Raw genomic sequence first — 24949 nt, forward strand, 5'->3', positions numbered from 1 at the left:
TGTGGAGGTTCCCTTACTTGGCCTTCCAGAACGGGGGAGGTAAAGATAGCCACACCTGCTGCAGCGCGTGCCCATCACACATTTAATCATCATTTAATCATCATGTAATCACCTTCGTCTGACTCTCCTTTGATCTAATTAATTTAAAAGATAGAAAACATCTGGACATCAAACATTACATTCAGTTTAATAAGCACCTCATTTTCACTTTATTTCATTTAATTTTATTTTATTGTAAGATTATGTTCTAAAAGTGTAATACAGTTTCAGGACGTTACAACGAATATGTATAATTTCAGAGTGTTTATTTTCTTTATTTCGTTATCAGAAACTCAACAGCTTCGATTTTATCATCTGCAGTTCACTAATATTCGTTCGTTATCATATATAACTTGTTATTATTATTATTATTATTATTATTATTATTATTATTATTATATAAGTATTTATATGATATAAATGAACATTTTTGGGCGTTTGTAATTATCGTCTCACGACATCATCATCATTAATATTAAGAACATACTTTTTAATATTAGCACTTTTATTATTCATAATAGGAATTTTTCAATTCAACGAATGATTAAATTTACTCCAAGTTTTTCTAATATAATGGACCGTGTTTTTCTCTAAAGCTGTAGACTTTTATTAGAGCTGTATTAGAATATTAGAATGTGAATTAGAATATGAGTTCTGTATTCGATCAGTGGACTAAAGCCATGGTTCAGTGTGTGTGTGTGTGTGTGTGTGTGTGTGTAGGTGCTTTTTTAATCCCCTACCTGATCATGCTGGGTCTGGCTGGAATCCCCATCTTCCTGCTGGAAGTGTCTTTAGGTCAGTTTGCCAGTCAGGGACCAGTATCGGTCTGGAAGGCCATTCCTGCTTTGCAAGGTAAACCTGTCCCCAACCCTGCCTCCACACTGCCCCAGCCCTGCTTCACATCTCCCACAAACTTGCCCCCAACCTGTCCCCAATGCTCCCTCCACACTGCCCCAGCCCTGCTCCACATCCCCCCAAACCTGCCCCCAACCTGTCCCCAATGCTCCCTCCACACTGCCCCAGCCCTGCTCCACATCTCCCCCAAACCTGCCCCCAACCTGTCTCCAATGCTCTCTGCACACTGCTCAAGCCCTGCTCCACATCTCCCCCAAACCTGCCCTACAACCTGCCCCCAACCCTACCCTACACACTGCCCAAGCCCTGCTCCACATCTCCCCCAAACCTGCCCCCAACCTGCCCCAACCCTCCCTACACGCTGCCCCAGCCCTGCTCCACATCTCCCCCAAACTGGCCCCACCACCTGCCCCAGGCCTCAGACCTCAAACCTGTCCCCACATCTATCCCAAACCTGTCCTCACACTTGTCCCAAATCTGTTCCCAAATGTGTCCCCAACCTGTCCCCACACTTCTCCCAAGCCTGATACCACACCTGTCCCCACAGCTGTCCCAAACCTGCCCCCCACTTATCCCAAACCTGTCCCCATACTTTTTACAAACCTGTCCCCACACTTATCCCAAACCCGTCTCCACATTTTTCCCAAACCCATCTGCACACCTGCCCCAAATCTGTCACCACAGCTGTCCCACACCTGTCCAGAAACTTGTCCATTTCCTCACACCTGCCCCAAATCTGTCCCCACATTGTCCGAAACCTGTCCCCACATTTGTCCCACTTCTGCCCCAAATCTGTCCCCACATCTGTCCAAAACCTGTCCCCACACTTGTTCCAAACCCATCTCCATACCTGCCCCAAGTCTTTCTCCACATCTGTCCCAAACCTGTCTCCAAACCAGCCCCAAATCTGTCCCCACATCTGTCCAAAACCTGTCCCCACACTTGTCCCAAACCCATGTTCACACCTGCCCCAAAAATGGCTTCACATCTGTCCCAGACCTGTCCCCACACCTGTCCCTACATCTGCCCTAGCCTCTCCTCATTTCTCTACATGATGTGTGTTTTTGTGAGTGAGCGTCTCTGTCTCCGTGCGTTAGTAATGCTGTTGTCTATTCTGGTTTATTTATTGTAGGTTGCGGGATTGCCATGTTGATTATTTCTGTGTTGATAGCCATATACTATAATATAATCATGTGCTGGACACTGTACTACCTGTTCGCTTCGTTCGCTTCGTTGAAGGACTTTCTGCCCTGGACCTTCTGCAACAACAGCTGGAACACAGCCGAGTGCAAAGACCAGCACATGCTGAAACTGGGTAGGACGTCCGTTTATTTATCCCTCTGTTCATCCCTCTGTCCCTCTGAACCTTCATCAAAGACAAGCACACACTGAGAGACTTATTGGTTTAGCTATCACTCCATACTTCTATCACTTTATAAAATATCCAAACATGCTGTTTCTCTTTCTACTTATCCCTACTTCTCACTATACTTCTATTGAACATTCGCACATCTCTCCGTCTTTTGAACAAAGACTAGACAACATTCTGAAACTGTGTATGAACTCCTTCTTTTTATTACTCTATTTATCTCTCCATCCTTCTATCAAACATCTGCACATTTTGAAACTCTTGGATGGGAATTTAACCCCCTCTTTTTATCCCTCTATCACTCTATCATTCTATTCCTCGTTTAAAGACCAGAACATGGAACTGAGTAGGCCACCCCTCTATCACTCTATTTATCCCTCCATCCATTTATTCATCTGTTTATCCATCTCTCTATTCCCTTTTTCTTTACTTATCACTCTGTCTATCCATCTATCTGTCTGTTCACCTGTCTATCCATTTCTCTATACCTTTATTCTTTACTTATTGCTCTATGCATCTATTCCTCCATCCATCTATTCATCTGTCTATCCATCTCTCTGTCCTTTTATTCTTTACTTATCGCGTTATCCATCCCTCCATCCATCTATTCATCCATCTATCCATCTCTCTATTCCTTAATTCTTTACGTATTGCTCTATCTATTCATCTATCCCTCTATCCATCTATTCATCTGTCTATGCATCTCTCTATTCCATTATTCTTTACTTATCACTCTATCCTGCCATCTATCCCTCCATCCATTTTTTTTTTCAATTAACAATCAAAATTTTTTAACAAACAAATTTTTTAACTGTTTGAAATGTATCTCTATGTATCACTCCATCCCTTTATTCCTCCATCGAACACCAGCACATGCTGAAACTGGGTAGGGCTTTCCTTTAATCATCACTCTATTCATCCCTCCATTCTTCTAACCTTCTACAGAAGATCAGAACGTACTGAAATCATCTATCCATCTCTTTATCTATCTCTCCGTTCATCCCTCCTTCCCTCTATTAGAGACCAGCACATGCTAAGACAGGGTAGGAATCGTCCCTCTATTTATCACTTCATCTCTATCACTCTATCTGTTTAATCCAGCACATTCTGCAACTTAGGTAGAGCTCTCTATTTATCTCTTTCTTATTAATCCTTTATTTGTCTCTTTCCTTTTGAGTATCGCTCCATTTATCAGTCTACCTTATCAAGCCATAAATCCCTCTATTTGTCCCTCTATCTGCATATACACTCCTCTACCTTCCTATTTACCCCTCCATCCCCCCCTCCATGCGCAATGCGCCACTCTCTTTCTCTCTCTCTCTCTCTCTCTCTCTCTCTCTCTGATGCAGGTTTTTAGTTTTTTAGTTTCTGGGGGATTTATTCTTCTGCAGTGAGCTGTCTGCTCCTGAATAGCTTCATTTGCTCTCCTTTAACACTGCATTCTTTTCTTTTTTGCTGGAGCTTCTTTAAAGCTTTATTTAACACATTTAGTGATATTCAGTACGTTTTACACTACGTTTTACACAAAATTGTTTACACCGTGTTCTTAACTATATAACTGTGATATTACATGATGAAATGTGTTATTTTGTTTGTAATGCTAATATATTTGATCGTTAATGTATAAACAGTGTCTGTACTCTTTATTCAGGTTGTGAAATGCTGCCTGAGAGTCATTAATCATGATTATAATGATCACTTTTGTCGTGTTTGGTTGATAAAACGAGTCTTAGGATTTGCAGAATGTCCCTCCTGACTCTCCTGAATGTTTCTGCATCGATAAAATGTCGAAATTAATTGTGTTTCTGGCTTCAAAACGCGTTTTATTCGACGATTCTGTTTTAGTGAATTCAGCAGAAAATCTGCTTGCTTGACAGATTTACTGTAAAGCGCTGCAGTGCCGCAGTGAGGCGACATCGTGTGGCCGGAGTGCGAACTGCAGCCTCAAATGAACTGCCGCAAAAAAAAAAAAAAAAAAACGCTGACAAACCTCGAACACTGGGCAAATAATATGGGATATATAATATAAATAACATAGGAAAATACGATTATTATGCTTTTTCGATAGCGTTAGTCAATTTAATGCATTGTATTCAGTAAATAACCATTCAAATATTTATTACTCATGTCCAACAACAGGGCACCTTTTTGACATTTCTATTTTTTGTAATGTTTATATCATAATCATGATTTACTTTTACAATGATTTGCTGTTACAGTGTGTAAAAGTGTCTGTTGGCTCCCATTGTTGTGTTTTCCTCTCTGACAGATTCATGTATAATTCGGGATAGGAACGTTAGCTCCGTTAAAAACACCACATTCTGTTTGTCTGCAAACGCTGTTGGGAATTTGAGCAAGTTATTAAATATCACAACAGATAACAGAAGCTATGTCAGCCCCAGTGAAGAGTATTTCAAGTGAGTTTTTGTGCTATTTTATTGTAATGTATGTGTGTGCGTGTATATATATATATATATATATATATATATATATATATATATATATATATTTATTAGATTATATTACCAGAAATATGTCAGCGTTAATTGTTGCATTTTGCATTTTCTGTTACGGTACACTCTTTAAAAACATGGTTTTTCATGGGCTCTTTAATAAAGGCAATTGTTCTATTGAGAACCATGAGTCTTACATAGGCCCATTTTTGTTTATTAAATGGTTATTTGCATGGCAAAATGGTTCTTCAGAGTGTTGTATGTGGTTCTGTATAGAATCTTTTTGGAAGTGGTTACAAGCTTGACATCTGAAAACAATAGCAGCAGAACCCTTTTGTGCTATATAGAACTCTCTATCAAGTTGAAGAACCATTTCACCATGCAGAGAAACATTTAGGTATGCAAATTTCTATATCAAGTTCTATATAGAACTCATGTCTCCAAATTGAACCACTCCGTTTACTAACGAACCCTTGCAGAACCATCTTTTTAAAGAGTGTAATGAAGTGTGCATATGCTGACTCTGCTGTATTTGTTTGGATGGAAAAGGAGGTATAATTAAGTTAGACACATGGAACTATTTGCGTTTCTGATTGTGCATATTTGGTGCCGTTTTCTGTACACGAAGCCTCTCTGATCACTTTCTGTTCTTTTTTGTTAGATATAACGTGCTGCACATTTCTAAAGGGATTGAATACCCTGGGGATATCCGCTGGCCCCTGGCCGCGTGCCTTTTTCTCGCGTGGCTCATTGTCTACGCGTCTTTAGCTAAAGGAATCAAGTCGTCGGGCAAGGTAAGAAGCTCTGAGGCTGATTGTGAGTCTTCTTTTCTTCTCCTTTGGGTGTTTATTACTGTGAGATCAGCAATGCGCTGCGCTGTCAGTTGAAAGGTTCATTCTGAAGGATTTGTTTCCACCTAGTGGCGGTCACAAGTTATTGCAGGCGGTATCTATTACTGCAGTGTTTCTCCACTCTGCTCCTGGATGGGGTAGACTTTGTACTATTCTCTTAAAATAGATGGTTCCACAAGGGTTCTTTAGTAAAGAAAATGGTTCAATGAAGAACCATGAACACTCAAAGAAGTCTTTGCATGATTAAATGGTTCTTTGCATCATGAAAGGGTTCTTCAGATTGATGGAGAATGTGCTACCTTTTTGAGAAGGGTTTATATAGCACCCAAAAGGGTTCTTCTATTGTTGCAAGGTCGATGTCATAATAAAAGAAGAACACTTTTGGGTGCTATGTAGAACCCATTTCAAAAAGGTTCTACATAGAACCATCTACAGCACATTCTTAAGAACCGATTTTATGATATAGAGAGCCATTTAATCATGCAAAGGGTTCTTTGAGTGTTCATCGTTCTTTATAGAACCATGTTCTTTACTAAATAACCTTTGAAGAACCATACTTTTATGAGTGTACATTATAGAGAGATTATAGTTTGATAAATGGTACCTGTCCAGGGTGTTTCCTGCCTTCACCCAATGACCACTGGGATAGGCTCCAGCTCCCCCTGCGACCCAGAAGGATAAAGTGGCTTAGAAAGTGTGTGTGTGCGTGTGTCTGTGTGCATGTTCGTGTATGTGTGTGGGAAATGGTTCTTTGCATCTTAAAATGGTTATATAGACAACCTTTTTGAAAAGGATTCTAAATAGCACCCAAAAGGGTTCTTCTATTGTTGCAATGTTAGGACTGTAACAATAGAAGAACCCTTTTTGGTTCTGTACAGAACGCTTTTCAAGAAAAAAAAATGGCTTGAGTTTTAAGTGGGGAAATTTAACCTAATCACATGGAGCTTTAAAACTGCCTGCAGATTAACTAGACCAATCAGAAATCAGAAGCAACTGTGACTTCACAACCACAAATAACTGGTGGTCAGTAATACTGTTTCAAGCGTTAAAGCCTCAAGCCAGAAAAAGGAGGATATTCTGGACTTCTTGGCCAAAATAACAGGCCTGGACCTTAATTTATAGAAAATAGTCGCAATTTAAATCACACTCACAGTATTGGTTAAAAAAAAAAAAAACACACACACACACAAATAAATGTTGTTCCCAAATCAGCCCTGATCTGAAGTCAGCGAAGCTCCTTTTAAAAATCTTGATGTTACTGTATGTTCAACTCTGTATGAATTAGAATAGAACTCTGCTTTGTGACTCAAGTGCGCTTTTAGTCAGAAATGCATTGAAACATATTGTCTGTGATTAAAAACATCAGCGGTCCATTAACTGAATAAAGTAATGAAAGCAGTGATATTGACTGAATATTAGGAGTTCAGTTGGTACAGTTGTGAGTTATGTAAAGCTGGCTGATAAAAGAACACTTTCATTGGGTTTACTGTGATGCACTCAGAGAAAAAGGTACCAAACTGTGAACCCTCAAGGGTACATCTCTGTACCTTTAGTTAAGGAACATTACTGTACCCTAATCCATTGAAATTATATTTCTAAAGTGCATTGACTCAACGCACTCCATTGTGACTCCTGGCTTTTTATTTTATTGTTCTATTTTAAGCACTAAGTTATGAAAAGGCACAAATACGTACTTTTCACCTGGGGAAATCTTATTTAAGGTACACAATTGGACGTTAAAACCACTACTGTACGTACATTTATGCTGTTTGTACGTTAATGAATGAAAACTTTGCCTGCATAGAATGTTTGTACTGACAGTGTAGTGTAGCATATTCTTCTCTGGCAGCTGTTTAGCGCTCTTGGGATCTCTGCACATTTGAAAGAACCGAGCTGTTCATGTTAAAGCGAATCATTCATTCTGGCTGGTATACTAAGGTTGAACTGTGCTCGGTTTGTGCTGAGTGTTAACCCAAATCTGACGACTGGGCATATATCATGCCGCTTACAAGCTGGACTGAGTTTGGAGGCATGAATGAGCTAATTTGTTTCTGTCTAATTTGCAGAGAGATAGATATTTTCTCCAATTCAGTTCAATTCAGCCTTATTCTCAATAAACCAAGAGCATTTTTTGTTGTTCTCACTGATCAGGTATGCAACTGTTTTTAATAATGATGACGCTAAATGCTGTTGCTTGTATGAATGGCTAAATAAACACTTTCCACTCATTTATATATTTAGAGGGTGATTGATTGGTGGTTAGAGCTCACTGATACATTGCCCTGATAGAAAGAGGGGAAAATCAGAGGCTGGAAAAACCTTGAAAAGCTAAACATAATAGTGGCTCAGCGGCGGATAAGAGCTCCACTGACCACAAAACACGCTTAGCTTTCACTCCAACACCAGCCACTCCACTCTGACCTCTCAGACATCCTCCAAACGGGCCTCATTTTAGCTTCAGTTAGCTGGAAGCCTACTAACTAAGCTAAGTTAGCTTAGCCAAAATGCTACAGTCCCAAACACCACAGAACAGGTTTGAGTTCGGCTTTCTGTCTCTCACTCCATTTTTACACTCTCGTACATTAGTGTTCATCATCTGCACTTGTTTTTAGTCAGAATCAAACATGTACTGTGGTGTGTGGCTCTGTTTGGGTCTGTAGCTGCTCGCTAAGCTAACACTAAGTTAGTTGATCACCGCAGAACAGGTTTAAGGTTTTTTATTATCATCTAAACTTGTGTCGAAGCTTTAGTTAGAGCTAGAACCCAACATGTTCTGTGGTGAGCAGAGCTTTTAGTATACTAGCTAAGCTAATGCAAACCAGATCTTCTCTTACACTCTTAAAACACATGGTTCTTCAAGGGTTCGTTAGTTAAAAAAAAGGTTCTATAAAGAACAATGAACACTCAAAGAACACTTGACATGGTTAAATGGTTCTTTGCGTCATGAAAGGGTTCTTCAGAATGTGCTATGTACGGTTCAATATAGAACCTTTTTGAAAAGGGTTATACATAGCACCCAAACGGGTTCTTCTATTGTTAAGATGTCAAGCTTGTCACAATAGGAGCCTTTTGGGTGCTATATAGAGCCCTTTTCAGAAAGGTTCTTCATGGAACCATCTACAACATATACAGACCAGGCACCTGTCTCTCAGAATAGGGAAAGAACTATAAACCCCAAACTGATAGCTAGACTAATGTTTCAGAAATCACTAGTGAAATCAGACAAAGACAGCATAATAGTTTGTTGCGTTTGGCTTAAATAACACAAAAAATGTATTTTCAGGTTGTTGTGGCTACTGTGAGGGCTTTTCTCTCTTTCCTATAGATTAGACTTTGCAGTGCTGTTACTGCTCTATAAAGGTCTTAATGGTGCTGGAGCAGTGTATTTATCTGATCTGCTGCAGCGATATGAGCTGAGCAGAACTCTCAGATCATTAGGAACTGGTCAGTTAGTCCTGCCGAAGGTGAACACTAAACATGGAAAAGCAGCGTTTAGCTACTGTGCTGCTCTTAAATGAACCCAGTTGACAGAGAGCATTAGAGGAGCCTCGACACTGGACATTTTAAAATGTGGCCTGAAAACGTTCCTATTAGTGCAGCTTTCAGCTCAGTTTAAACACTGTTAACGTTTCTAGACTGTTTTCCTCTGTGACGGCACTAATTTCTAATTAGATTTTTAATTGAATGATTTTCATCATTAAAAAAATCATTAAAAAATCTATTGTTTTAATCATGTTTTAATCATGTTTTCACTTTCTATTCTCCTTTACTTTTTCAAATGAAGCACTTTGAATGACAGCAGTGTATGAAAGGTGTTCTATAAAAAACTTGCCTTTTGCTTTTTACCAACAAGCCAATTTGCTTTTTTTATTGTAACTGTAATCCCACCATCATGTTCAGCTTTATAACTTTCCCATTCAGATTTTAATTTAGAGATCAGAATTGGTATCATGAGAGAAGATCTGTGTCAGGGATTGGTGCATCCTTACACATAACAATATAAACAGTAGGGCTGCACGATATTAACATGAAAATGGATGTTTAGTAATGCTGTTGGATTTCACAATGATTACATGAGAAGTGATACATTTTTATTAAAATTGTGCACCTCTGACTGGATGTGATGCAAGTACAGACATTTTTTAGCAAATTACAAAAGCACCGTTTGCTATTGTACAAAATAAAAAGAAATGAAATGCTAAAAGCTGTTCACATCAGACCATTTTTGTTTATTTGTTTGTTAGTTTGTTTTTTTTATTATTTCTTTTTGTTTAGTCATTAAATATATTTATTGTGACAGTAATATTACTGCCTCACACACTCAAAAATACAACACTCTGTGTGTGAGATCAATCCTAATGCTTGATGTGCTTTTACAGGCATGCAGTTCAGGATGGAGGAGTGTTTGAGCTGCTGTGTGTGTTTTGTAATTGGCTGTATAGCCTAGTGGTTAAGTTACTCATCCCCCACATACACTCTCAGAAAAAAGGTACTAAACTGTCGCTGGGGCAATACCCCCTTGCCACTGGGGTGGGACCCTCAAGGGTCCATCTCAGTACCTTTAGTCAAGGAACATAACTGTACCATAATCCATTGAAATATATTTTCTAAGTTGTATTGACTCTACACACCCCGTCTCGTCTCCAGGCTTTTTTATTGTATTGTTCTGTTTTAAAACTTTAGATCATGAAAAGGTACTAATATGTACTTTTCACCTGGAAAAACTTATTTAAGGTATAGAATTGGACATTAAAACTACTGTTGTACCTTTAAGGGAACATTTACACTGTTTGTACATTAATGAACGTAAAATGTACCTGCACAGAACCTTTATTTCTAACAGTGTAGGTGCACAGTGTTCAGTCTCAGCTCAGAGAAGCTTTCATTAGACTTCTGATGGTTTGTAATGTAATGATGTCTCTCTGGTGCTGTGTGTATGAGGACATTTGTTCTGTCATCCTCACTCTTTATGATGTGTTTATCGCAGAAATTCATATTGCATACATACATACATACATCATCTAAACCGCTTATCCTTCTGGGTCGCGGTGGGGTGCTGGAGCCTATCCCAGCTGTCATTGGGCAAGAGGCAGGATACACCCTGGACAGGTTGCCAGTCCATCGCAGAAATTCATATTGCAATGACGATAAAAATATGATTTATCGCGTAGCCCTAATAAACAGTGTAGACACCACACTAAAAAACAGTGACAAAATGGCAGCACACTGTGAAATACTGGGCAATGCAAAGCAGCAATGTAAACTCTGCTATTTCTGACTATGCAGTGAAACTGATAGTTTCATAACATTCTCCTTGTCTTTGCTCTGTCTGCAGGTGGTGTATTTCACAGCCACTTTCCCTTACGTGGTTTTGGTCATCCTGCTGATCCGTGGTGTCACTCTGCCTGGCGCCGGTTCAGGCATCCTCTACTTTATCACTCCAAAATGGGAGAAACTCAACGATGCCAAAGTAAGAGACAGAGCTGTTTAGTGAGTGAACTGACAGTGATCAAGTTCAGTTCAATCTGGAGTTGCTACTGTAATTTCACTTTGATTTACATTATTTAAAGCAGCACTGGGTAATATTTTGTTGTTACAATTGAAAGTGTGTGAGGAGAAAAAAAGAACACACTAAAATATAGTGAGCGTGCGCTGCTGCGAGACACCTGTAAAGCCTGAAATAATCATTTAAAAGTCCGAGGCATCAAGTTTTTCACACCATGTCGTACGTCTTTACGTATCAACGTCACACACACAGTCTCAAAAAGAAGGTCTGGCTCAATGTTTAGGTCTCAAATGATCTCAAATCAACATTATTCTGATGAAGATATGATGACAATAGTAGATGATTCACTCACATCCTCGGAAGAGTTTTCTCTTCAAAGCACAACCAGTGTCATAAAATGTTCTTCTGCCGTTGCATGCAATTACACATTTCCACCAGAGAGGTCCAAATCCCCAAATTCTAAATAGTGTTACTTTAAATGTAATTAGATCTATAGCTACACCATAAATTGCATTTCCATTGCATTTTCACTCTGTAGAAAGACTGTGTACATAACTATAATTTTCCTTCAAATTCCAATCATAATAAAATTTGCACTAATGTGTTCTGGATTGAAAGTTTAGAATCTGCACTTTCCACACAGTTTCTCTGCTCATTTTAAATTGCAGCATGCTTTACTGTCCATAACTAACTTCTTAGGGTTAATAATTTTCTTTTTAAGGTACGCATTAATGTATCGCTTTATTAACGCTCTCTCCCTTGATCTCTCTCTCTCCTTTTCTCTCCCTCTCTCTAGGTGTGGAAAGATGCTGCCACTCAGATCTTTTTCTCTCTGTCTGCAGCGTGGGGCGGTCTAATAACTCTCTCCTCCTATAATAAGTTCCATAATAACTGTTACAGGTAAAAATACCTTTACACCTTTATCAGCTTTAGATTCAGCCCACATGTTTGCATCTGACACTGACGTCATTTAATTAACCCTGTGATGCCTAAGCGTGAAAGTAGCCATCACTTGTTATATTTTTGACTGTAACTTAGTTATAAAATATTACCAAGTGATCTGCAACTGCTGATTCAGCACAAATTCAGCTTTACAAATTCAGTTCTCACTGAACACTAAAAGTCAAAATAAAACATGATAATGTGCACAAAATAACACCCAGAATCACAACAGGATCTACTAGGATGTTATCTAATCCTCTATTCGGGTACTAAGCATTAAAAAACAAAATAATTTATAAATATATATGGATAAAACAAAGAAAATACACAAATAATGCATATGATCAGAAAGCCCTTACTTCATTTTCTCTACACTCTTAAAAAAATGGTTCTTCAAGGGATCTTTAGTGAAGAGAGTGGTTGTATATAAAAACATGAACACTCCAAGAACCCTATGCATGCTTAAATGGTTCTCTGCATGGTGAAATGGTTCTTCAGATGAACAAAGAATGTGTTGTGTGTGGTTCTATATAGAACCTTTTTGAAAAATATGGTGCTTTCAGGGTTCTTTAGTAAAGAAAATTGTTCTATATAGACCATTAAGATAGGGTTCTTTGGATTGATGGACAATGTCCTTAAATGTGCTATGGACAGTTCTCTATAGCTCCTTTTTGAAAAGGGTTCTATATAGCAGCCAAAAGGGTTCTTCTGTTGTTATAAGCTTGACATTGTAACAATAGAAGAAGACTTTTGGGTGCTATATTGAACCATTTTCAAAAAGGTTCTATATTGAACCATATACAGCACAATCTCCATCAATCTGAGGATCCATTTCATGATGCAAAGAACCCTTTCATCATGCAAAAGGTCCTTTGAGTGTTCATGGCTCTACATAGAACATTGTCTTTACTAGAGAACCATCTTTTTTAAGGGTGTAGTAATGTTGTTATTACTGGACTAATAATGTATGTTATTAGCTCTGATGAACATTAGTGATTTAATAGTAGATGCTGGTATAATGTTGTAATTTTAAAGTAGGGCGGCTCCATTAATTCTAGTTTCCTCTCTGCAGGGACACCATCATAGTGACGTGTACCAACAGCGCCACCAGCATATTCGCTGGCTTTGTCATTTTTTCAGTCATTGGCTTCATGGCGCATGAGCTGAAGGTGCCCATTGAGAGTGTAGCTGATGAAGGTAGGTCACTTAACCACAACGTGTAATAACATTGTAAAATGTTAATTCAAGGACCCATATCAAGAAATTTGGAATTTACCTTTAAAGGCACAAATAACAATTCTAAGGGATTAAGTACAATTGGAAAATGATCATGTAAAAATAATTAAAAAAAAGTTATTTCATTTTTGACCATTTTCCGTCCTCTTTATCCCTTAAGATTAAACAGGCTGTTTTTGTTACTGTGCCTTTAAGGCTGAACTGAAAAACTTCAATGTGAATGGGTGGAGCTAAAGTGCTGTAGACTGTATAGGCAGATCTATGACATCACAAAAACAACAAATTCAGAATAGGCTATTTTTGCAGCTTAATTTTCATATATGGGCTGTATGGACTGGGAGGTGGGCAGCGCATTTTGAAACTTTAGCAATGTTTATGTACTTTATTAAACTCTTATTTCAAAAAGAGAGAAATCCTGTTTTTGATGGGATAGGCACTTTAAGAACCAATATTATATGAAATTACCATTCACTTCTCAATCCATGTTATCCATAAACAGAAACTAAACAGCCTTTTTGAATGTGATAGTTGTTATGAACAGTGTGGAAGAGGAAATACTGATTTAAAAAATAATTCTGCATAATTGAGAGTGTGAGATGTAAACAGAGTGATTCAGAGTGGTTTTGTCTGAAATGGTTCAGATTTCTTTACAGTGGTGGTGATAGGAACCAGGAGTCGCCATGACTACAACACAAATATAGATATTTTATTTACTATTCAAAATCACCAGTGAACCTACACGAGTCTTCTTAGTTTATTTGGAATGTTGATGATGGGAAAATAGTGGAAAATCTGAAATAATAAGTTTTCTTTGGGGACTATTTCACCTCACCCTGTGCAACCCCGGAGTAGGAGAGGGACCAACCCCTATCAAGGAGTTTGGTTCCAGAGCCGACACTGTGGGTGGAGGTGAGCCCAACTATATCTAGTTGGTACCTCTCAACCTCCTGCACAAGCTCCGGCTCCTTCCCCCCCAGTGAGGTTACATTCCACGTACCAAGAGCCAGTTTCTGCTGCAGGGGCCTAGGCCACCAGGGGCCCCCCCGCAATTCCCCCACTGCCTATACGGCACTGCACCGCTCCCCCATGCTGGACCTTGAGGGTGGTGGGCCCACATGGTCCCCCCACGTTGCCTCATCGGGCTGAGCCCGGCCGGGTTACGTGGGCTGCCCGGCCACCAGGTGCTCGCCTAGGGACGCTACCCCCAGGCCTGGCTCTCCCGGGCAGGGTACACGATTGTCCGTGTCCATTTTTCATAGAGGATTTTGGATCGAGTTAGTCTGGGTCTTCACTCCAGACCTGTTCGCCCTGGGAGACCCTACCAGGAGCATACTGCTCCCGCCGACTTAGCTCTGAAGATCCCTAGACCACACAAGCCCTTCTGCCTCGACAAGGCCCCGATCCAGGAAGGGGCCCCGATCCAGGAACAGCCTACAGACTCCATAGTCTTACTGGGAGACTTCAATGCTCATGTTGGCAATGACTGGGAGAACTGGAGAGGCATGATTGGGAAGAATGGCCTGCCCGAATGGTGAATTGTTATTGGACTTCTGTGCCAGGCATGGATGGTCCATAACGAACACCAAGTTCCAACCCAAGGATGTTCATAAGTGTACGTGGTACCAGAGCTCCTTGGCTGAAAGGTCAATGATCGACTTTGTTGTCGTTTCATCTACTCGGGACCGTATGTTCTGGACACTCGGGTGAAGAGGGGTGCTGAGCTGTCGACTGATCACCACCTGGTGGTGAGTTGGATCAGATGGCAGGGAAGACTAATGGTCAGACCCGGTAGGCCCAAGCGAATAGCGAGGGTGTGCTGGGAATGACTGCCGGAGGCCCCTGTTCGGAATGATTTAAACTCCCACCTCCGGGAGAGCTCTCTCATGTCCGGCAGGAGGTAGGAGACATGGAGTCTGAATGGACCCTGTTCAAAACCTCCATTGTGGAAGCTGCCAGGTGTAGCTGTGGCCAAAAGCTTGTTGGTGCCTGTCAGGGCGGTAACCCAAAAACCCCCTGGTGGACACCGGGGGTGAGGGAGGCCGTCAAGCTGAGGAAAGAGGCCTTTAGGGACTGGATGGCCCGAAGGACTACCGACTCAGCAGATAGGTACCGACAGGCGAAAAAGGTGGCAGCTGCAGCGGTGGCAGAAGCAAAAAAAAAGACTTTCGGTCGGCCTCAAGAAGGTTCTGGACGACTGTCCGGCGACTCAGGAGCAGTCGGGGTGGCTGCGCCCAAGCTGAATTCAGCAGGGGTGGGGAAGCTCTGACTTCAAATGAGGATATTGTCGGTCGGTGGAAGGAGCACTTTGAGGAACTCCTTAATCTGGGAGATATGCCTCCCTCACGGGAGTCAGGGCTTCTGGCATGTCAAGCTCCATTTCCCTGGTGGAGGTCACTGAGGTAGTTGGCAAGCTCTTCAGTGGCAAGGCACCGGGGGTGGATGAGGTTCGTCCGGAGATGCTTAAGGCTCTGCATATTGTGGGGCTGTCGTGGCTGGCACGCCTCTGCAATATTGCATGGACCTTGGGAACGGTACCCTTGGACTGGCAGACCGGGGTGGTGGTCCCTATTTTTAAGAAAGGGGACCAGAGGGTGTGTGCCAACTATTGATGTATCACACTGCTCAGCCTCCCTGGGAAAGTCTATGCCAAGCTGCTAGAAAGGAGACTTCGACCGATAGTTGAACCTCGGATTGAGGAGGAACAATGCGGATTCCGTCCTGGCCGTGGAACAATGGACCAGCTTTTCACCCTCTCACGGATTGCTGAGGGGGCATGGGAATTTGCCAACCCAGTCTACATGTGTTTTGTGGATTTGGAGAAGGCTTACGACCGTGTTCCCCGAGATATCTTGTGGGAGGTCCTCCAGGAGTATGGGGTGCTGGGGCTGCTACTCCGGGCCATTCAATCTCTGTACTCCCGGAGTGAGAGCTGTGTTCGTATACTCAGTATTAAGTCGGACTCTTTCAGTGTTAGCGTTGGACTCCACCAGGGTTGTGCCCTGTCTCCACTCCTGTTCGTGATATTCATGGACAGGGTGTCAAGGCGTAGCCGTGGTCAGGAGGGCATTATGTGTGGAGGCCGAAGGGTGGCGTCTCTGCTATTTGCAGACGATGTTGTTCTTTTGGCTGGATCACATGGATGCCTCCAGCGCGCACTGGAGCAGTTTGCCGCTGAGTGTGAAGCGGTTGGTATGCGGATCAGCACCTCCAAGTCTGAGTCCATGGTCTTAGCCCGGAAAAGGATGGCATGCCCACTCCAGGTAGGGGGAAAGGACTTGCCCCAGGTGGAGGAGTTTAAGTATCTCGGGGTCTTGTTCACGAGTGATGGGAAGAGGGATCGTGAGATCGACCGCAGGCTGGGACAGGCGGCAGCAGTAATGCAGTCGCTGTACCGGACTGTAGTGGTGAAGAGGGAGCTGAGCCGTAAGGCGAAGCTCTCTGGTTACTGGTCGGTCTACATCCTGACCCTCACCTATGGTCATGAGCTATGGGTAATGACTGAAAGAATGAGATTGTGAATACAAGCGGCGGAAATGAGCTTTCTTCGCAGGGTGGCGGGCTATACTCTATTTGATAGGGTGAGGAGCTCGGCCATCTGGGAGGAGCTCGGAGTAGAGCCGCTACTCCTCCGCATTGAGAGGAGCCAGCTGAGGTGGTTCGGGCATCTGATCCGGATGCCCCCTGGACGCCTCCCAGTGGGGGTGTACCAGGCATGGCCTACCGGGACAAGACCCCGGGGTCGTCCTAGGACGCGCTGGAGGGATTATATCTCCAGGTTGGCCTGGGAGCGGCTTGGGGTTCCCAGGAATGAGCTGGAGGAAGTTGCGGGGGACAGGGTCGTCTGGGATTCTCTGCTCTCCCAACTGCTACTGCGACCCTAGCTGGACTAAGCGGTTAACGACAATGATGATGATGATGACTATTTCACCTCCTGCATGTATCCCTCCTCCATGAATGGATTTTTAGTTCTCAAAACTATCATAAAACAATGTGTCAGTCATCAAGGAGTGAATTCATAACCATTTCATGTAATAACTTTCTGTGAGGGAACTTTTAAAGGTGGACATCTGGTTATTATCACTACCACTGTAAACAATTCTGACTCAGTAATTTCTCTACAGTAAAGAAAGGATTTTTCTTTTTCTGTCTTCTAACTCTGTTAACATTTTCAGGTAAATATTGAAAGCATACATGGAGTTTGTTTAATGTTAGTTTAGTGTTTGTCTGATCTCTTCTGTAAATGGCAAGTGTCAGTCTTACAATGTGCGTGCATGTTTGTGTGTGTGTGTGTAGGACCAGGCATTGCGTTTGTTGTTTACCCAGAAGCCCTCACCAGGTTGCCGGTGTCTCCATTTTGGGCGATCATCTTCTTCCTTATGCTCCTCACTCTGGGGCTGGATACCATGGTACGTAAAGCTGTCCCATCTTTTTTAGGATCAATATGATGTTCAATTCTGAGGACAAGATTCAGATCTATATTTAATATTTTTTGTGTTAAATTGTCTTAGCTTTAGAGTTGTGGTTATATACTACACAGTTTGGTTCATCTCAGATAAAAAACAAATCTTATTCCAAAACATGACGATTGTTATCATAACAAAGAATGTGTTGTAGATCGATATAGCACCAAAAAAGGTTCTGATAAAGGTTCTGACAACGTTACAGTAGCAGAACCCCTTTAGATGCTATATAGAACCCTTTTCAAAAAGGTTCTATATAGAACCATATACAACACGTTCTCCATCAATCTGAAGAATGATTTTACCATGCAGAGAACCATTTAAGCATGCACATGGTTTTTGAGTGTTCATGGTTCTATATAGAAGGATTCCCTTTGCTAAAGAACCCTTGAAGAACCAGTGTAGTTGCATAAATGTGGCAGGTGAGTGTAGTGTTAGGAATCCGGCCCAGTGACTCTTATATTTTCCTAATGACTAAGTAGTGTCTTTCATTTTTAACAAAAAAAAAATGTGATACTATATTTTGAGTGATGCTTTTAGATGAAATAAACACTCAACAAACTCTCAGTAACATGTCAAAAACATATGAGGGTTAGGATTAGGATTAGGGCCTGGGTGAGGGTTAGGATTAAGTTTTGGGTTGAGGTATAACACTACACTACAGATAAAAAATATAAGATAAACAATATAAACATGTTCCTTCACATAAACTCTTTTCACATAAAATTAACAATATAAACATTAAAAAATAAAAAGGCAAGAAAAAAATTACACTGTAAGGACATTATACCTGAATTGCACATGGAATATTGATTATATTGCACATGGGAATGGTAATGAATTAACAGTATGAACATCTTCACTGATGTGTTGTTGTTGTTGATGTGTTATTCAGAATATGTTATATAAGGAGTTTAATTATAAGAGTAAGAGTATAATAAGAAAATATATTAATCATCTACAAATGACCATTCCAAATAAAGTGTTACCATAATTTGTTTACATAGTGCAGCTAATTTGCTGCTCATACATGTTTGTTAATTTGTATGGTTTTGCAGTCTTATGACCTGCTGATATGAACCTGTGCTGTTAATTTCAGTGTGTGTGTGTGTGCGTTTGTTGGGGTCTTGCGCCTCTATTAGTGTCGAGGTGTTAATTCATTCTCCTGTGTGTGTGTGTGTGTGTGTGTGTGTGTGAACACACTGCATTTCTTTTCACTCCAGAATACGAGTCCGTAACAGAAACGTGTGAATGTGCTGCTTTTCTCTCTTTTCTTAATTATTAACAGCTTCACAGAGCTGAATGATAATGAGCAGGAAAGTGTGCACATACAATGATAAAACAGAGAAAAAGTGTGATCTCCCTCTCCACATTCAGCAATCATTCTGTTTGGAGAACTGGAGAAACTTTTTATGCACTAAATTACTGTCAAAGAAACAGTAGGTGAATGAGGTCCATTGTGTTTCACAACTGCATAAAACTCCAAAGTACAGTGTCATTATTTTGGATTACACTCTTAAAAAAGAAGGTTCTTCAAGTGTTCTTTAGGAAAGAAAATAGCTCTATATAGAACAATAAACTCTGAAAGAATCCTGTGTAGGCTTAAATGGTTATTTGCATGGTGAAATGGTCCTTAAGGTTGATGGAGAATGTGATGTAGATGGTTCTATTTAGAACATTTTCAAAGAGGGTTCTATATAGCATCAAAAAGGGTTGCTCTATTGTGACAATGTCAAGCTTGTAATTTCAGTACAGATTTCTCAGTTATCATGAAATCACTTACAGCTTCATTTATCATCCAAAACTTTTGAATCTGAAAGTCATAAGAAAGTTAGTTAGTTTTATCATAGAATCATTTTATACACACATCTTCAAAGAAATTGATTTTATATGAATGGAATTGTGTATATGTATAAATATATAAGGTTTCCTTCCTGGATCTACACTGTAAACTAAGCATATATCTTCACTCTCTTTCTCTCCCTGCAGTTTGCCACAATTGAGACGATAGTGACCTCAGTGGCCGACGAATTCCCCAAATACCTGCGCAAACACAAAGCTATCTTCACCCTGGTGTGCTGCGTGTCCTTCTACGTGCTGGGATTCCCCATGATTACAGAGGTTAGCAGCTCATTCTTTAAAAGAAGAGTTCAGTCCCAAATCAAACCTGTTCCCCTTAAATGGTGCCTGAGGTGCCAGATTGTAACTGCTGCACCATTTAAGGTGGAACAGGAAAATTCGAACAACCAGCTGGCGAATGAGACGCTGACTTCAGCCTCGCAAAAAATACACTACTGTAGTCGTGCGTCATTCTGTAGTCCTCGTTCTGCCCATATTAGGAACTTCGGGTCTAAGCCCCAGTTCTCTAGGGCCAGAATGAATAGGGTTTTCGAAAAATCGCCTCTATCGCACCCTCTGTTAAATAAAAATGTTCAGAACCTGATACGTTTTGTCCTGTAAACATTCTTCTCTCAAAAACCACTGGGTCCTCTGGATTACGAGGTCATTAAAGAGTTGAAATATGAATATTGCTACATGTGAGCTAAAGCTACTGTGCACTTAATTCACGTCATTAGACTGGCTGTCTCCTTAAGCGGGTTTTGGCGGTTTACATTTCCATGTACAGACTGAGGGCAGATGAAAGGAAGTCAGAACAAAATCAGGAGGTTTCCCTGCAGTTCTTTTGTTCTTCATCTGATGCTCACTGAAACACAATAGATCTTTCCTTTCAGCTTGATATGAAAAGATCTACAAATGTACCTGCAGTCAGGCTAATCCAGTACAGACTCAGCTTAATATCACTGCTGACCCCCCGATAAACTGATTTAGGCTATCAGAATATCCTAATTATTATTTTAATGCTGGTAACATTTTCTGAAGACATTTTCTCATCAGGACCAGCTTTTTGTTCGACTTTTCCCATTCCACCTCAAATGGTGCAGCAGTCACGTTCTGAACTGCTGCACCATTTAAGATAGAACGGGAAGATTCGAACAAGCAGCCGGCGAAGAAGAAGCTGAATCAGCTTCATAGAGGGTTGAAAGGCATGATATGGGGAGGTTCCACTATTTACGCTTAACAGCTGAGTAACATTAACTTATTTTTGCTGTTTTGCCAAACTAACAGGTCAGTATTTTGTCTTGCTTGCTAATATTTGTGATAGCTAGTCACAGCTGCTGCACCATTTAAGGTGGAATGGGAACATTCAATCAAGTAGCTGCGAAAAAAGAAGCTAAATTCAGGCTCGTAGTTTTAACACGGGGAGTATTTTTGATAAGGAGTTTTAGCCTATCAAAATATCCTACCTAGAGGGTTTATTTATGGTTATACCCGTGAATATGCGCTACGGTAGAAGATTTCGATAAGGTAGCACAGCTTGTCAGAGCACCGCCACAGCCCGCCTTAGTTTTGTGTAAGTTAGCTTAGTGACATCAAATTGATGCGCAGTAGCTTTAGCTCGCATGTAGCAATATTAGTATTATAGCTCTTTACGTCCTGGTAATTCGGAGGATCCAGTGTTATTCGGGAGAAAAATATTACATAGGACAAAACGTATCGGGTTCTGAAGATTTTTATTTAACACAGTGTGCGATAGAGGTGATTTTTCGAAAACCCTGTTCATTCTGGCCATAGAGAAATGGAGCTTAGACCCGGAGTTCCTAATATGGGCATAAGAACATGGCGCCGACTACAAAATGACGGCACGACTACAGTCGTCTATAGAACGTTGAGAGACATTTTACAAGAAGCTTAAAGCAGAGCAAAGTAAGTCTGCGTTTTTGTTTATATTATATTTGTAGCCCACACTAGTACATTAGAACATACCGAGACATATTTGCAGCGAATGGTAAAAGTGGTTTGATATTTGTTGAAAGGACAAAATGGCTCTTCTTAACATTTTGGTTGTGACCCCTGATCTAGCTGGTTACGGTGTGCGCAGAGAAGGGTGGATGCTATTGTGGCGCAAGCGGAGAAAGCCCCCCTCGTTGTGGAGATCTACACAAGCACAGTAGCCAGAACATTTTTGTGCGTTACTAAGCCAAACGCTACAAACTATTTATGAGGTTTTTGTCCGATTTTATCAGTGATTTCAAATGTGTTTTTAAAACGGTACTTTGACCTTCAGTTTTGAGTATTTGGCCTCATTGAAACAGAGAGGAGTCTGGTCTTGTATGGCTCAAAATAACTGCAGCATTGCAAAGACGACTGCTGAGTGGACAGACTTTCCTGTAAGGACTTTGTTATACTACCTGCAGGACTAAATCATCACACACGCCTCAGTCTGCTCAGTATCTCTAATAGACTTGAATATGTGTTTTTTTGACACTGTTTGACTCACTGATTCACTATAAACATGGACTGAGTGTCTCAGCACAATTCCACAGTCCAGTCTGCAGTTCTGTAGTCTCAGCATGACAAACAGTGGCATGCAAAAGTTTGAACACCCTGCTCTAATTCCATGTTGTTGTTGATTTCCTCAGTGAAAATATGTTTCTACAACTTCATACAAACAGTTATGAGAATTAGTTTCATCGTAGAATCATTTTACACGTGTCAGTGACTCCAAACGTTCGAGAGGTAGTGTAATGAATTTCGTTTACGTTTATTTTCCATTTTGTCTGGACAGGTTCGAGTTCGTGAATTTATTCTGTTTGTTTTGTTGTCACTAAATGATTCAAATTCAGGTAATGATAAAATATTTCATTTTCTACTAACAGACACTAATCTGATCTGGATAGAAAAAATTAGAATGTGCACTTTCCACACAGTTTCTTCACTCGTTCCAGCGAACTACGAGTCAGAGATAATTAAACTAAATGTAAGAGGAAATCTTTTTAGGAGTGAACCCCGGTAGGGAATTCGCAGGATTAATTATGTAGAGGCCTTCGGAGCCGGCTGGACGATCTGTGGCAGACTGTGACACAGGATGTTTTCTGCTGTTAATTATGATTAAATATGCTCCAGCCGGTCCTCATTCTCTTTTCTTCTTATGGAGTTATGTGGGACAAACTCAAAGACTCAAATAACAAAATTGAAACCTCATTTAAAGTTCACAAAGAGTGTTTCTGGTTGAGGAAAAGTAAAACAACACAAATATTACACATAGAAATGAACTGTACAAAAATAAATGTATGAATGTATGAAAATATCCAAAATCCCGTCTAATGCACTTTACTGTTTGATACGTTTATTTCATTTTTTAATTTTTTGGATTCTAACCCAATTTTCTCCCCAATTTAGTCGTCGCCAATTCCACCCGCTAGTTAGGACTCCCCCAATCACACGATACTGTCAACGCTAGGAGGGCGAAGGCTAACGCAGGCTTCCTCCGAGACCTGTGAAGCCAGCCACCGCTTCTTTTCCAACTGCCGCTCACGCAACGTCATTGGACAGCTGAACGCGCTCGGAGGAAAGCGCAAACCGCCAGATCCGTTACGTCAGCTAACAGACGCCTGCGCTGTCTAGCATCGCGTTAAGTGATGCTAGTCAGCGCAGGCGCTCCCAGAGAGAGCGAGGCCAGTTGCGCTCTCTTGGATTCCTGGTTACGGATGGCTGTAGCATCACCAGGGATCGAACTCGCGATCTCCTGATGATAGGGCCAACGCTTAGACGGTTGCACCACTCGGGAGCCAGTAGCTGTTTGATACCTTTTGAAATGAATTTGTATTTTAGTATCTTAATTTTAAAAATTAACCTGTAACATGACAAAAGCAAGTGTTGTAGGTATTGATGAAAATGCATTTAACACATACATTTCTTGCCATTTTCATACATTGCAAAAATATATTTGATAAAAACATTTGGAATATATTTTTTTTTCATATGGGTTTGCACTAGGCAACTGTAGGCAGTGACCAAGGGCCTCATGAGGATCAAATTAGATGTACTGTACATATTACTGTTAAGTGACCTATTTCAAAATATATATACATTTTAAGAATAATTGTTATCTGCAAGTGTAGCAATTATAATCATGGTTATAAAGGGCTATTCCATGTTGTTACATGATGACACAACTGTGTGAATGCAGAGTGGTATGAATAAGGCGATAGGGAGTTGAGAGAGAAAATCTAATGAAGTTATACAAATGCAAAGAAGTGAAAAAAAGAGGAGGACAGCAAAACTTTGCAGTGTACAGGCTCACCATACTGTACATAATGCTAGTGTTACTGTAGCTCATGTGTTAGAGTACGCAAAAAAGTACTGTATGACCATTACTAATTACTAATTACTTATGCACTGGGATTACATTACTTATTACTTCCTGGAAAAAGTAATCTTACTGCTCATTACAGTACTTCTACCTTCCCGGGTACCAGATTACCTCTCCATACTGGCAGACACTTTTGCATTATTACTTAAAATGGGCAAAAGGATCTAACAAAACAGTGAGATAATATCACTTAGTAAAAAATGTCTAGAAATAAGCTAAATAATCTTATGATATTTTTACAGCAATCTCAAAGTGAGACATATTAGATTTAAACTAGATTTAAAATGATTCCATTTGACAAGATGTGTTTTTTGCAGTGTAGACAGTAAGTCAGTAATATAAATATGCACATTCAGGGGCCCTGTTCCTCTCTTTCGCCTAGAAGCACTAAATCTGCCCCTGTACGCAACCACAGCTTTTAGGGGTCAACCAATGTCTTTAATCATATTTTCTTCATATTAGATATTTAATTTAACCAACAAAAGCCATATTGTGAGAATAAATAACATATAAAACAATGTATAGCCAGAAAGTCAACCTCAGCTTACATATATTCCCTGGTGTAATATGCATGTTTGTGCTGATGTAAAGTAAATTATGACCCTGTGTATGTTTTACAGAGCGGTATGTACATGCTCCAGCTGGTGGACACTTACGCAGCCTCCTATTCCCTGGTCATCATCGCAATATTTGAGCTGATTGGAGTCTCGTACGTCTATGGTGAGCTCATTAACGCTAGTAGTTCTGTTCAGTAGTTGCTCATATAGTGCACACTTAAATAAGATAATATGTATTGTATTTGAAATATGTTGGGCACCATGGGTGTAGCTAGAACTTATAGCATGAGGTGGCCAGCTAAGATCCAGAGATTTTATTGGGGAGAGTGGGGGCACACTGCTAAGAAAACCTGTCCATCATTTCCGCATGAATAAATGAATGAATAAAACCGACAGTAAACTGAAGGACAAAACTGTGTTGATGTAACATGTTTTAGTCCTTCATGAGAAAATTATGTGTTTAAATA

The 24949-nt window shown here is 40.6% G+C and overlaps 1 protein-coding gene across 1 annotated transcript in view; it reads left to right on the forward strand.

Annotated features, from left to right (window-relative positions):
- The window catches only part of slc6a5 (solute carrier family 6 member 5), a 33375-nt gene that overhangs the window by 2613 nt on the left and 5813 nt on the right, over positions 1 to 24949 (forward strand). The window contains exons 3-13 of the mRNA XM_036586828.1: positions 1 to 39; positions 760 to 891; positions 2027 to 2209; positions 4533 to 4680; positions 5378 to 5510; positions 10903 to 11037; positions 11870 to 11973; positions 13088 to 13212; positions 17545 to 17657; positions 19701 to 19832; positions 24546 to 24645. The exon at positions 1 to 39 is cut by the window's left edge and continues 109 nt beyond it. Of these exons, the coding sequence (XP_036442721.1) occupies positions 1 to 39; positions 760 to 891; positions 2027 to 2209; positions 4533 to 4680; positions 5378 to 5510; positions 10903 to 11037; positions 11870 to 11973; positions 13088 to 13212; positions 17545 to 17657; positions 19701 to 19832; positions 24546 to 24645 (1344 nt within the window). The remainder of the gene's footprint in view (positions 40 to 759; positions 892 to 2026; positions 2210 to 4532; positions 4681 to 5377; positions 5511 to 10902; positions 11038 to 11869; positions 11974 to 13087; positions 13213 to 17544; positions 17658 to 19700; positions 19833 to 24545; positions 24646 to 24949) is intronic.

This window comes from Colossoma macropomum, unplaced genomic scaffold (genome assembly GCF_904425465.1).
Source record: "Colossoma macropomum unplaced genomic scaffold, Colossoma_macropomum, whole genome shotgun sequence".
Classification (NCBI taxonomy): Eukaryota; Metazoa; Chordata; class Actinopteri; order Characiformes; family Serrasalmidae; genus Colossoma; species Colossoma macropomum.